The sequence below is a fragment of the Chlamydotis macqueenii genome, chromosome 2 (genome assembly GCF_036417535.1).
Source record: "Chlamydotis macqueenii isolate bChlMac1 chromosome 2, bChlMac1.mat, whole genome shotgun sequence".
In the NCBI taxonomy this organism is placed as follows: domain Eukaryota; kingdom Metazoa; phylum Chordata; class Aves; order Otidiformes; family Otididae; genus Chlamydotis; species Chlamydotis macqueenii.
This window is the reverse complement of record NC_141557.1, coordinates 963,771-978,649: the sequence shown is the minus strand read 5'-3', so window position 1 is coordinate 978,649 and position 14,879 is coordinate 963,771. Positions and strand designations below refer to the sequence as shown.

Sequence of the window (14,879 nt, the reverse complement as noted above, 5' to 3'; positions counted from 1 at the left end):
TTAACGGAAAGCTCAGGGTTTCTAAGCCCAACTCTAGAATGTAGAGGGACCAAGAGAACTAAAACCTAGTACAGGATTAATTGCTATGAGCTCTCCTGTGACAGGGCCTTTTCCAACGGGGCTTTGGCAAGCTAAAGTTGTGTCTGGATTGGATAACAACAGTTATAGACTACTTTCCATTTTTAAAAAGAAAAATAAGTGAGGGTGATTTCTTCTCACATCCTGCAGCCAAAGTATATCCTCCCCTTGTCCTCTGAGGTGGGCTGACACTCCATCAGCCTGGACATCAGTCGTTCAGCAATGGTATGGCATAGCCTTATGGCTAAATTTTACAGTTCCAGCAAAAATCCCAGGTCAGTGGGCATTTTGTTCAAGCAAAAGCTGCCAAGTGATCTCTGGATTTGGCTGAGAGTTTGTAAAGCGCTTTGGGTTCCTTTGGGACGAAAATGCTGCGAAACTCCCAGGCATGGGATTAACTCAACTCCATCACTAGTCCCTTGCAAAAATCCCAGCTCCCCCCTGGTCCTTAGGAAAGATGAATACTGCTTTCCAAATTGCTCTTATGTCAAAAAGACAACATCAAGTGTGGTTGCGAAAGGTTTCCCAGACCCAGAGCTGTACACCCCCAGCCTGAATCTCTGTGCTGCTACCACGGTTGTGTTACGATGCAGTAGGACGCGTTCTAATGTGACGCTATTTTTTCCATCATTTGTACTGCAGGAGGTCTTTGATCGCCTCTATTTGATTTATACTGTTGGATACTCCATCTCTCTGGGATCCCTCACAGTTGCTGTCCTTATCCTGGGATACTTCAGGTAGGCGGCTCTGTTTCTACCTAAGCAAGTTGTCACTAGGCTGGAAAAGCCTCGGGCTTTCCTAAAGGATAAAAGTGGGGTGGCATGTGCTTCTTCAGCAAGCCACAGGAGTTTGCATCTGTGCTTTGGGCTGTGTTAGTGTCACTTAGGTCAAACTTCTTGGGGGATGGTGGGTGGGACATTTGAACTTCTTCCGCTTGCCTGCAATAGACCCTTTTTGTAGCAAACGGGAAGAGAGGTATCTCCAGGAAGAGATTAGTCTCCCTTGGAAGACTCTCTAGTGTTTTCTGTCCCTATTGCCCATTCAGATGATTGGCTTAGATTTAGATGGCTAATTTTTAGATAGCTAAGGTTTCATAAGGGAATTTCTACTCTAAACGCAAATATTGATGCAGGACAGACCAGTTGAAGGAACTTCAGCCGTGTAAAAGTGCCAGACTGCCTTCTCCAATCTTCCCGTGCTGCTGCTGTACCTAGGGATTCAAAAATGACCGCTCACCGTCCTAACTCTGATTGTCTGCTTTCCCTTTCCACCACCCCTGCCAAGGCATGTAGACCCCTAAATGCTATTTTGAACCGGTGCCATCCATTCCTCTGACCTGGCTGTTGCAGCTTCTTGCTGCCACAGAGACCATGGGACAGGAGGGATGAAAGATCCTGTTCACAGCTAGAAGTTTGTCCTTTGTGAAGCCATACCTGCTGAACTGCAGATAGAGCAAGGTGCTGAGCCCCGATCCCCTGAGCCCCTGCTTCCCTTTGGTGGCTGGCAGTATCTTCTCCTAGCAGATAGTAAGGTCCAGACAACAGCTGTGGGAGGGAGATTCTCCACGCAGCAAACAGCCATGTGGTGTCTGCAGATGGGCTCAGCAGCTCCCACCATGCAAGCTCGAGCTAAGCCCCGGACACACACCACTGGGACTGAAATGTGTGGCTTTTGGCTCTAAAAGTGCTCAAACCTCTCTGCAGTGAGCAAAATGAGATCAAGGGAATTCGCTTGCATAGCAGAGCATCCCATCGCCTGAATCTCTGACACACACAAGCACAAGGGGACTGCAGACCATTCCTGGAGCCACTTCACATGATGTAGTCCCAGAACCCAACCCTGTCACCACTCTCCTGTCCTCTCAACCCTTTCCCTCCTGTTTCGTTTCCCACTGGACACTGGCAAGGTGGTTAAAATATTTAATGTCCATGTATGCAAGAGTACTTCTAGTTTTCTTTTAGCATGTAGTCAGAGCATCTCACAGCCCAGACTACATGGACAACTGTGCTATAGCATCTTTCTCCCAAGGATCAAAGCAGCAACAGGGACCAAGTCAGATTTTATTCCAGACAACACATACTCCAGAGATTCACTGACTACATTTCAAATACAGGGCGCAAAGCGCATCTTCACTGATACCTCAGCAGTTCCACTTGGTGTAATTTCTATTATGATAGCACAGGAAACAAATGTTATTACTGTGACAATGTCCCCCAGAGGAGAATAAAACCCCCATGGCTATTATTTTTTATTTCCATTAATAGATCTGTGGATTTCAGAAAGTATAAACCCATTAACAGATTCATATATGGCTAGACAGGCAACACAGTTATAGAGGACAGAAGGGGACCCCAGTAGGTCAGTTAGTTCCTTCTTCTCCCCAAAGGCAGGATCACTATTTCTAAAACACACCTCATAGGCATGGGTCTAACCCATTTCCATCTTACCAGCCAGCTTTTCCCCCCCCAAAAGGATCTTAAAGCGCTTTACAATCAGCATTCATGGGGTCATTGCTGCCATTGCTGGGGTGGAGCCCAGAAACTGCTGAATATGACCAAGTAAAAGATAGCATCTCTGATGGCAAACGGAGAAAACAGCCCAGCACACTCTAGTTACTGCTATAGTTGGTCCTGAGTTTGAAGTGGGCACAAAGATGAACAGTTTACAAGAACCTCTGCAAAGTTCTGTAGCCTTGGTACAAAGGGCAGATAAATGTGAAGTCTCTTCAGAAGCAGAGGTGACTCTGAGTCTGTCCAACAGATGAGCTAAACGACTCCAACCCTTCTCTGTCTCCTCCTCCAGACGTTTGCACTGCACTAGAAACTACATCCACATGCACCTGTTTGTCTCCTTCATGCTAAGAGCCGTGAGCATCTTCGTGAAGGACGCAGTCTTGTACTCCGGGTCAGCTTTGGAGGAGATGGAACGGATCTCAGAGGAAGACTTGAAATCCATTACTGAAGCTCCTCCAGCAGATAAATCACAGTTTGTGAGTATCACCAGAGCAGACGGTTCTCCAGTCTTGTGTCTCTCTGCTCTCTTTTCAACACCTTGCCTATTTTGGGAAGATTTTCCACCTTACTAAGGGACATCGGCTCCTCCCCTTTCCTCACTCTCCACAGCCTCTCCCCATCCCTTCTTGCTCCTCTCAATCCCTGAAGAACTGCTCAGCCCCAGAGCCAAGAAAGAGTAGTCAAAGGTAAAGTCAAGATCGAGGTTTTGATTTGGATCTGGAATGGTTTGGAAGGGACCTAGTTCCAACCCCCCTGCCCTGGGGAGGGACACCTTCCACCAGACCAGGTCTCTCAAAGCCCTGTCCAATGTGACCTTGAACGCTTCCAGGGATGGGGCATCCACAGCTTCCCTGGGCAACTTGTTCCAGTGCCTCACCACCCTCACAGTGAAAAATGTCTTCCTTCTATCTCATCTAAATCTACCCTCTTCCAGTTTAAAGCCAATCTAGTCACTTCAGGTTCCATCTAGAGTCAGCTGAGTCAGTATGGTCAACACAGCCAGTCAAGTCAAGGGTATGACGAACCACTTCCTAAAATAAAAATGGAAGTGAGATCAGGTGAACTTGAATCCAGAAGTACATATTTCTTTTCACTGTATAGGAAGCTCAGATGGAGACATCCGCATTGTCCATGTGCTTGGGGTGGACGAAGCCCATCCTCAGGTTTCAAAGTTGTCCCTACTCACTGAAACTATCTGCTCTCCTTGTCATTGACCTCATCACAGGTTTCCCATAGTGGATCCTAGATAGGATAGCTCATCATCCACAAATTATTGGATGCTGCAGAAACAGATGAGGTAGATTTTAGTGTCTAAGATCAACGGTTACCTTCAATGCACATGAAAAATCTGAACTAGCTCAAGTATCCTAGTGGAGTGGCTCTCGCAATGTGGCCACAAAATTTCTGCCTGTGTTTTCATTTGGCTTCTCAAGTCTTTCACAGCTTGTGCTACTACCAGGGACCTGACCACAAACACCCCCGCATAAAATCAGTGTATGAGAAATGTCCCACTGTGCACTCGAGTTCCCCCAAATGGAAATTAGCTATTGTGCTTCCTTCCCATTTCAGAGATCCGTTTCATTAATTTGGTGAGTCTCTGGCTGAAGCTCCCAGCACACTTCAAAATACTCGCTTTTTGGAAAGAACATAAAAAAATGTTTTACTGCATTGTTTTCTGTTTCTCCTTGGGCTGGACTCATTATAAGGAATAATTGGGATAATATATTGTATTCTTTGAATATTAGTAATTTGATGGCATTTCTCATTCTGCCAAATTGAAAGGCAAAGAAGTGATGAAGGCGAAAATTAATATATTATTTCTTTTGGTTCCAAATGAAGTGAGAGCTTGGCAATTATTTCCTGTGTGTGGTAGATGGCGATTTTTTGTAAATGTAAAAATTATTACTAAACCTGGATGGGGATTTTTAAATTGATCTTTCTTCTATTTTAGCGCATACAGTCTGTAAAAGAAAATGGGTGTAAATGTGTCCATATTTTACATACACACATATGTATGTATATATGTTTATAATATAGAATCATAGCATCACAGACTGGTTTGGGTGGGAAGGGCCCATTAAAGCCCACCCAGTCCAAACCCCCTGCATGGAACAGTGACATCTCCAACCAGATCAGGTTGCTCAGAACCCTGGCCAACCTGGCCTGGAATGTTTCCAGGGATGGGGCATCCACCACCTCTCTGGGCAACCTGGGCCAGTGCTCCACCACCCTCAGCTTAAAAAAAAAAAATTCCTTATGTCCAATCTGAATCTGCCTCCTTGTATTTTAAAACCATTAGCCCTTGTCCTATCACAACAGGCCCTGCTGAAGAGTTTCTCCTCATTTTTCCTATAATTCCCCTTTAGACACTTAGGTGTATGTGCATATTCATTTTCTTTGGCAAAGAATTAGCATAAGAACTGTGCCAGCATAAAAAATTTCTCTTTTTATTTACAAGGTACATATTATTGGCATTTTCTGCAAGTCGCTTGTGTTCCTCCCAAAGGAAGGGTACCATGGAGGTGTGCTGCTGCTGTGGGATGTGTTTGGTAGTCAGAAGTTTCCTGTGGAATTGGACCATCCAGAGTCCTAGCATTTCCACATTGACAAGAGATGGCTTTGCGTGTCCCTCTGTACCAATTAATCCCCTGTGGCACCATTATTTTGCAGCCTTTCTCTGCTACGGCTGAGAAATGCTGGAAGAAGGGTGGCTTTCCCCAACTCTGCCAGAAGGGCAGGGGAACCTTGAATCGCAGTCAGGGTTTTCCTCCCAAGAAAGCAAAGGACTTCAGGTCAGTGTGGACTGAGAGGTCATCTAATGCACCCATTTGAGATCAATGTGCCCTGGAAGTCTCTGCCAGGTCTCCCATCTTGCAGCTCACCTCTTTTCAGAAAACGCCTTGACATTGTGGGTGAAATCATCCAGCATCAGTTTGCTCTTGGAGGAGCAGCTACCAAAGCCTACGGCAGCCATGCTGGGTGTCTTCACACTTGGTCTTGGACATCCATGACCAGATGGGGTGACTCACCCTCAGCACAGTACCTGTATCTCTCCATGAACTGAGGAGACAGTTGTACTTCCAACTGATGTGACTTGCACCAGGTCACCCAGACCAAGGCGACTTGGCTACAGCCCTTTGTCCTCTACCATGAGCAAGAGACACAGGGAAAAGATGAAACACAGCTGCCCTAGAAAGCGCATGAGCCCCTCATCACCAGGGCTGAGAGAGAGTAGGATCAGATCAGCATCTCTCCACACGTGCCCTGTCCTCCCACACCTTCCAACTCACCTGCTATTGGAGGCACAATGTCAGGCTGAGCGGCAGCTTTCTTCTCCATTGTTGATCTCTTCTGTTCTTGCACTGATATTTTTTCCCATTTGTAAGAGCCCTGCAACATAATTTTCTGATTTATTTTTTTCCTTTCCCCACCTTGTTTTCCAGCCCATCTTGGCAAGTCGTGTCTTTACGTAGAACAAGAATTTCACACCGTGTTCCTCACATAACCCCGTCTTTCTGTGGTCATTGCAGGTGGGCTGTAAAGTAGCGGTTACCTTCTTCCTCTACTTCCTGGCAACCAATTACTACTGGATTCTGGTGGAAGGGCTCTATCTCCACAGCCTCATCTTCATGGCATTTTTCTCAGAGAAGAAGTATCTTTGGGGATTCACATTATTTGGCTGGGGTAAGTTATGGTTGACCTGTAAGAAACCTGTTGGAGGTAGTCTTTGAAGCAGATATGTCACATACATAAATATAGGAGAGGGGACCGACGCAGGGTGAGCATCAGAGACCCAGTGACTCTTGCAAGGACAGGTTAGTTCTCTTGTGAAGCCCTCATCATTTCTAAATTGTGGTATTCGCACTGTAGCACTTTCAGGATGTCTGGAAGGATCAGCCCAGGCTCGGAGAGACAGCACATCTTGTCATCCTTCCAGGGCAGCAGATGTGCGCATGTGACAGCTGATTTTATTGTACCCTCTGAGTTATCCCCATCTCTGCCAAGTGCCTCCTGCTGAGAAACAGGCATCAAGCTGGAGGGGCAGAAAGTTGTGTGAGGCTGTGAGCATCTGCTCCCAACAGCAGACCCAAGCTTGAATTTCCTCCCTCAGATCTCACTTGCTTTAAAAAGCTCCTGAGGTTTCATGAGTGTTGGAGCACCAGCAGAAACCTGCAATTTGTGGGGAAGCCTCTTTTTTTTTCCTTCCTTTTCTTTTAACTTGGGCATCTTTTCCTGGAGTAAGGAGAAAGAGGTGGGGTGTGGGCGCAGAGAGGGTACTCATTAGTGGAAGGCATTGTGGGCACACACTTTTAGCACGAGAATGCACTTTCTGTTCACTTCTGGCATTAGCTTTGGCTTGCAAGGAGTTATGAGGTGCTGGTAGGCTGAGGACAATAAAACAACCGCCCACAGTTGCCTGAAGCGTGTGGACTGTGAGGGAGAGCAGGAAACGTATTAGATGATCCTCAAGGACATAACTAAGAATAATGGGGTGTAGGTCTACAAAGGAGCTTACAGCAGGAAAAACCTGTTCCGAGGTGTTTATGGTTACCTCTCAACTGTATGGCCCAGCACCACTTCCCGCTTTCCAGGTCCAAAATGCACCTGGCCACATCCTGCCTGTATGTTAGGACAAGATTAACGTGTGCGCACCGCCATCCCCATTCCAGCATGTGATTTCTCCTGGAAGAAAACCACTTCCTCTGCGCAAGCCAAAGAGTGCAGAACCGAGTTTGTGGAGGATTGCAGGGTTTTGCTTTGTGAGAGCACTCAAGAGATTCAGTAATCCATGGCAGTTCAGCCCGCAGGACCCTCTCCAGCCTTCCTTCTTCCCCACCATGATCATGGGGGAGAAGAGATCCACGAGCTCCTTGCTAACCTCATGTTTAGCCGGTGCATAGGTCAGAAACTGCTGGCGCTGCCATATGATAAAGACAGGAGGTCCCAAAGTGGTCATCCATCTCTCAGGCAAAGTCTAGTTGCAGCCAACCAGTAGGTCTGTGGGAAAATAAATAAATAAAGAGAGACACTTTGGGGACATGACATTTCTTACCTCAGCTACTGTGAGGCAGAAAGGACTTTAGATGTCCCTTCTTTTTTAAAACAAATGAACAAAAAGCAAAACTAAAAAAAAAAACATAAACCCCACCCTCTTCCAAATCTTCAAGCTACATAAAATTTGCTTCTCAGAAAATGGCACTAAAACTGTACAGCGCAGACTTAAAGGAGCAATTCCCCAGAACAAGTTCTGGAAGAGAAGGAAGCAGCTGAAAAATAATGCCATATGTTTAACAAGAAAAACCAACTTGATGCTGCTCGTAATGCAGCCAAGGGAAAACAGTCTAACAGGCATGGGTTCCTCTCGTTAATTCTTCGAACCACTGCCAGAATATAATCGTTTTATCAGAGCAACCACAAAGCTGAAGTCACACCTGTCACAACACCAATCATCTGTGTGCTTCCAAAAGCTTGAGGCTGCTCAATTTAAATTCCTCTGGAATGAGAACATAGGATCCCTCCGGTTGCATTTGTTTTTGCTTTGTTTTGATTAGCATGATAATGTACACACACGCACCCGCACAGACGTATTGCTTTGATAGCTTTTGGGCACTGGAAAGGGCAACCCAATCCAAGACCCGCTGGAGTCAGTGGAAAAACTCTAGTTCCCTGCAGTGGGCACTGGATCCTGCCCATACCACAGCGATGAATGACAGGGAATCGGGGATAAATAATTATGACATTCCACATAGGTACAGAAAAGACACATTTACCCCAAAAGCTGGGATTTTTTTTTTTTTTTTGGTTGTGTAACAATAAACAGCGGTGTGTTTATCCTGCCTGGAAATTTCCAAGTTGGGGATATGAAGAAAAAATCACCCTGCGACATCTTGTTTCCAGACTACTGAGGAAACCAGAACGTATAGTTACTCTTTGATGTCAGACCCAAAGATTTCTGTCAAGTCTTTTCAATCCACATCCTCACTGGCACACGGGAAGGTCGCTCCGTGAAAGTCCACAGTGCTCTTCTTGCGAGGGAGACACCGATGACAGAAAGGAACTTGTTCCTTGCCAGCACCCAACGAAAATAAATAAATAATGATATTATGAGCAACAATAAATTCCCCAGCAGACTTCAAGTTCCCTGCAGCTGTTTTATGAAGGAAGTCTAAGAAGCATGACCAATAGCTAGAAAACCCAAGCTGATTCTGCTGGCATTTTTCCTTCACACCATGTTAATTCCCCTGCCCCTGGCTTTCAGCTACAGTGCAATTGAGGATTGCGGGGAGACCTGGAAAAGACAAATAGATCCACACATTACTGTTAGAGGTGCTCAGGTCCAAAACCCCATGTTGGCGAGCCCTGCATGTTTCTCAGCAGCAATCATCTTTGCCTGGAAGTGTTCTCACCTAACAGGACAAGAGGCATAAGAGGGTATTATTAACCCATTTAATATTAGGAAACTGTGACACAGAGGGAATGAAAAACCATACTCATTGTTCCTCAGAGACATTTCCAAATAGCAGGGAAATGAGACCAGATTTCTCCAGACCTACATAAGGTCTTCATTCATAAGCTTTCTTCTCCTCGCTGTCACTTTGCTGTTACTCACAGCTTTGACACATGCACAAAAGCCATTTCTCCAACTGCTAGGAGACACCCACACAAGAAAAGTGACAGAGGAGAGCAAGGGGGTTGGGGTGGCCACCAGAACTTGCCCAGCTTGAGGTTTGCACATTTTCCAGCTGATGGGGAGATACTTGACTTTATAGCACCTGCATTGTACACACTGTGTGTATGGACTGGAAATGCACAGCGCATACAATGTGGATTCTGTAGAAGTCACTCACGGCATCGCTGCCCGGTGGAGTTCGTCATGCGTCACACCGGTCGCACATGTGGGGTACATACATGCAAGGGGGAGGTCATGCATGCATCCATCCATGCCTGCATCTGTCTGTGCTCGCAGCTATCCAGGAGATCATAGGCTTTTTTGGAGGCTCACTTTCCTTTCCTTGGTGCGTTGGCAAGATGCATCTAGTCGTGTATGACTTTCCTGCTCATGGAGCTGCATCCTCTTGGGTGTTTTGCTGTTTGTGGATATCTTTAGATGTCTAACTTCAGGGACCTCAATCCTGCTTTTCTGGTTAGTGGCATCAATGGGCGCTGTGAGTGCTCAGCAGGAGGGATTGTCAGACTTGGGGCATCGCAGACCAGGACTTTCAAGTGGAGACACCAAAAAGTCACCCTCTGAAAGTAAAAGAGATGCTAGAGGCAAAGCTAAGCCTTCTTACTCTCCAAGTTGAGAGACCAGCTTACCAGAGTGAGAGGAAAAGGCTGAACTCTAGAAATTACCTGATGGCCCAAACACTCCACATGATATTGATATAGAAATAATCTAAAAATGGGGCAGAGGAGAAGGAGGGGGAGAATTCATACCACTTTTTGTAAATTTAAGAACATTTTGCAGTCACACTGCAAAAAAAAGAACTATATAAGAGACACAGAAAGACAAACGTAGCAACAAAGCTGGTGCCAGGAATTTGCTCTGTGTGTTTTGCAGAAAATGTCAAGGATCCTTTCCCTCAGCTTGCCTGAACAGAATGAGGCAGCAGTGCATAAGGCACAGTAAATCCACACATAGGGATTTTTTTTAGGTGTAATTATTTCCTCCTGTATATTTTATTGTTGCTAGGAACCTTGAACACAGCACAAAATTAGTATGAGTGGAAACACTGTCTTTTCTCAAGTACAGGACAGGCTAGGGAGGAACAAGTACATGTCAAACGCATCCAAATCTCTCAAACAATCTGCCTTTCAAACTTGGAGCTTCACTATAGCGGCTGAGCATCCACCGTCTCGCAGGCAGCCAGCAGGCCTGTCAGCCTCTCCACATGGCCAGTTTCTCGGTTGATGTAAACTAGAATATCACCCATGATATCCACAAAGTTGCATGCATTTAAGCCTCTGATCGCTCAGCCAGTCATTGGGAGCATACACGTATTTTTCATAGATAGGTGACTATGAGTGAGGAGGAATTAGACGGTGCTTGTTGCAATAAATCATCACCTTCCCCAAGCCCTCACCTTCAACATACTGATGAGTTCCCAGTGCAATACGTTAAGTATTTTCTTTCCATCGCCAGCCATCGCGGGGGATTGTAAAGCAGGGTGCATTCCTTATAAAAGTACCTTTGTAGGCAGTGCTGCTGCGCCGGTCCTGAGTAAGGCTCTGTGTTTAATTATTTATGCTTTCTTATATTACTACAGCATTTAAAGGTTCCAACCAAGATAACGGCCCCGTTGTCCGTGTGTGTATGAGACAGGCGTCCCTGCTCCACACCCCAGCTCAGGAAAGCGTCCGTGGTCAGGAAAGCCTTTAAGCGCTCTAATGAGACTTAAGTGCACGCTGAAAGTTAAGCGTGTGCTTATGCATGCCGAGCCCCAACGAGCTTAGACTGTGAACAGCATATTTACAGTCGTCGGTGATAAATGTCGCCTTTATTTATTTTTAATTTTTTTTTTCACCTGAAAGGGGCTATTCTTCTCGAATTTGTGGAAGCTACTGTGGATTTGATCCTGCCTTTTAAGGAAAGCCAGTAGGGTACTCAGTTATACAAATAAAGCAGAACTGGACCCTAAAAAAATAAATAGAAAATTGCATTTGGATATTGGTGATTTGTTTATTTTTTACAGGGAAAAGATGATGGCCATTGTAACTGGGCCGAACTGAGGATGGTTCATTTGGGAATTAACCTTTGGCTAGAGTATTTTCATAGAATCATAGAATCACAGAACCTTAAAGGTTAGAAAAGACCTCCAAGATCATAAAGCCCAACCATCAACCTAACACCACACATTTTGCAAGTGTTACCCCAAATTCTAGCTTCGTGCAGCAGGACACTCACACTTAAAGAGCTTCTAATCCGTCCAGCCCTGTCCTGGGAGAAACTATTTGAGCCTAACTCCAGATTCACCAGTCTTTGACATCAGGAGAAGAGAACAAATATCTTGGGAAAGGTGTGCTGCAAGAAACCCTTTTCAGCTTCAAATTGAATCAGTTGGCTAGAGAATGTATCAGTGATGCAGGTTCAAGCATACAGGCTAAGTCTCTATGAAGCAGTGCTAGAGGAAAGGCACAGGAACTTGATGATTTGTCCTACCAAGTCCCTGACCCACCTCAGTCCCAGACCAGCCGGGCATCTCCCAAACTTGAACCAGGAGGTAGCTTAAGCCTGGACCACTCCTGGCTGGCAACTTGGGAAAGCAAGCTGCTCTGTTTTGAAAGCCAGGAGAGTTCAGCAGGGTGGACATGTCCCAACCGTGACATTTGTCTCCCAGAAGATGCTCCCTGCCACTGTTCAGTTTATCATTTGGACTATAGAAGAGACATGAGACCAAGATCAGGCTTTCCTAGTCTAAATGATGCTTGCATATTTAAAAACTCCTTCCTCCACCCTCCTGTAGCCTGCTCTGCTTGGGCTGATGGCAATGGAGCCTTCTAGGCCCCCTACTCACCCTGTTTGACCTGTGTTTTTTTGCAGGACTCCCTGCTGTATTTGTTACAGCGTGGGCCAGCGTGAGGGCCACTGTAGCCGACACAGAGTAAGTTGCGTTGGATTTTCTTTTCTGACTTTTATGTGTGATGCTTTTGCGGGGCTTTTGGCATAGGTGACTCCATGGACAAATGAAAGGGAAAAAGGAAACAGGCAAAGCCAGAAGTTATTTCTATTATGAATTCAGCTAATTTTTGGGGATGTGTGATGCAGGGAAAGAGACGTGCAATTTTAATTTTAATTTTACAGAATTTGATAAATACGAATCCCTGCAGCTGTTACCCCTGGGGATAATGGGGTGGTTTTGCAGCTAGGCAGAGACAGGGCAGGGGTCTTTAAAATCCTGAAAGAATGGAAATGAAGTTGGGGGATAGCAGGTTCGGCACAGTCTAAGGAGGCGATTCAGCGCTGATGAGGTGCTGAAGCTGTAACTCCTTACTGCAGGCGGTGGGGATGCTAGCACGTCCTTAGGTTTAAAAAGCATTTGTACAGATTCAAGGAAGATAAATTCCTCCAGAAGTGTTAAGTACTCAGTACTGACTCAGTTCTGACTCAGGAAGCCATCCTGAACTACAGATTGTTGGAAGAATAGTCTAGAAAAAAAAATATCACTACCTGCTTGGCAGTTCCATGTTGATTATCTGCTTCTGGCTACTGTCAGAAACAAGGTACTGGATCAGCTGCTTCTTCTGTCCTACGCATGCATCCCCATGGCATCGTATTTTTACAGTGTTCTGAACGAGGGATCCATAGCATCCGATCTTCAAACCCCAATACAATCATTTTCCCAAAACCAAAATCCACAGGCTTGACAACACAATGGGTTTCATCTGCCAGCAAAAGTGTGAGGGTCCCCAGGCAACTTTTGAAATGACTTTGCCTGGGAAGACACTGCTTTCCAAACAGGATTTCAGCTTCAGGCTCAGAAGGACCGAGTAGTACAGCTACTGAAGTATGACGCATCTGCGCTGGCACCGGCTCGTCCTCGTAGAGCCTTTCAGTCAGCACCGGTGGTTTCTCTGCCCCTGCCTCTCGCTTTCCTTGAATAGCTGCCTGGGCAGCATTTGGCCCATGAAATTAAAACTGCAGCTGCCATATGGGGGCTGTCTGGCTCGGATAAAGAAAAGCCTGTGGCACTCCTCTCTCCGTGGTTGGAGAGAATTCAAACAGAGTAATTAACACTGAGTGACCTTATTCAATGCTGCTGGAAACGCCTGGGAGGAAATAGTGTTCAGCCCCTTCTTGGCAGGCTGAGGACCATAGCCCAGCATCCACGCCACCAACAGTTTGCCCTTCCAGTCCTTCACTTGGGTAAGGGCTGAAGACAAAAAGAAGATAAAGAATTTTGTGAGGCATGGCTGGGTCTCACTGTGAGAGCAGGGATGAAGAAAGCACAGGAACCAAATGTAGAACCACAGAACTGTAGAACCACAGGGGCAGGACCTGTCCGCATGCAAAGTTGAGCAGGTTTGTTCCAAAAGGTAATATTAGACCATTTCAGCCTCTCTTGTTTTCATTAAAGCTAGACTACTTTTAGTGTATCTTCTTCTGGTAAGGAGGTGAAGAAGATGCAGAAAAAGGTGGGTTCCTGCCCAGAAGAGTCAAGTCTTGATGACTGTGGAAAGAGCTGTTCCACTATCTGGAGAGCATAATTTTAAATGTGTTTTAATAGTAGTTTCAGTTTTGAGCAGTATAACAGCAGGAGAAGGGCTATTTTGAAGCCATGCTGACTGAAGGCAGGGTTAGACCTAGGTCCTTCCACCACACCAGGCTTTGGAGGAAACCATCCTTCCAGGGTGGATTTATCCAACAAGACACTTGAGTCCTTTGCTCTTTCTAACCAGTGATTTCCTGACAGAATATCAATCTCTTCTCAGGTGTTGGGACTTGAGTGCTGGCAATTTAAAATGGATTATTCAGGTGCCCATCCTGGCAGCTATCGTGGTGAGTACTGGCTGGTTGCAAGGGGTGGGAGGCAGAAATGCCAAAAAGTCCTGAATAGAACAAACATTCAAGACAATATTTCCAACCCATGTGATACTGGAAACCCTCAGGGGTCATAACACATTCTCACCAGGCATCTTCAGTGGGAAAAACTGGATTTTGGGTTCTGTAGCTGGACCAAATCTTTTCCCTTGGCATGCTTCAGTGCCATCAGATTGTTTCAGACTTGCCTTTCTGAACTGATAAAAACTTGGGATACCTCAAAGGTGGGGACAAAAGTTAAACCACCCCAACTATATTTGGACATTATCTTAATCACTGATGGAAGATCATTCAGCCCCCACCTAGGAGCCAGAGGGGATAGAGAGGATACAAGTGACATTGTATACATACCTCGTGAAGTTCAACCATGTCAAGTGCAAGGTCCTGCACATGGGTTGGGGTATCTTCCTTTACATTCATCCATGAACAGCTGAGTGAAGTCAGTAAGAATCTCTCTGTAGTCTGCAGAGGGTTTTACGTGAAGTTCTATATACCTTATTCTGACTCACAAATCAGGAGGCCTTGGAAGATGGTCAGTGTGGGTGAGAAGAAAATCAGACCATCTGCACATAAACAGCAGAAAAGTTTCTGAGGTGAATATGCTCATATGTGCAATTACGTGAGCTGCTTGGACTTGGTGACGGGGGGAGGGGAATTTCTTCATCAGAATTTCCTTTTGGTGGAGATTCTCCACCTGGCTCTAGCAAGTAGTTCTGCACCTTGGAAGAAATGAATCACCAAGCCCACAT

The 14,879-nt window shown here is 45.7% G+C and overlaps 1 protein-coding gene across 1 annotated transcript in view; it reads left to right on the top strand.

Annotated features, from left to right (window-relative positions):
* Positions 1-14,879, top strand: part of PTH1R (parathyroid hormone 1 receptor) — a 112,527-nt gene that overhangs the window by 89,639 nt on the left and 8,009 nt on the right. Inside the window, exons 5-9 of the mRNA XM_086741681.1 lie at positions 721-815; positions 2,881-3,067; positions 6,122-6,275; positions 12,133-12,193; positions 14,022-14,088. Coding sequence (XP_086597807.1) covers positions 721-815; positions 2,881-3,067; positions 6,122-6,275; positions 12,133-12,193; positions 14,022-14,088 — 564 coding nt within the window. The remainder of the gene's footprint in view (positions 1-720; positions 816-2,880; positions 3,068-6,121; positions 6,276-12,132; positions 12,194-14,021; positions 14,089-14,879) is intronic.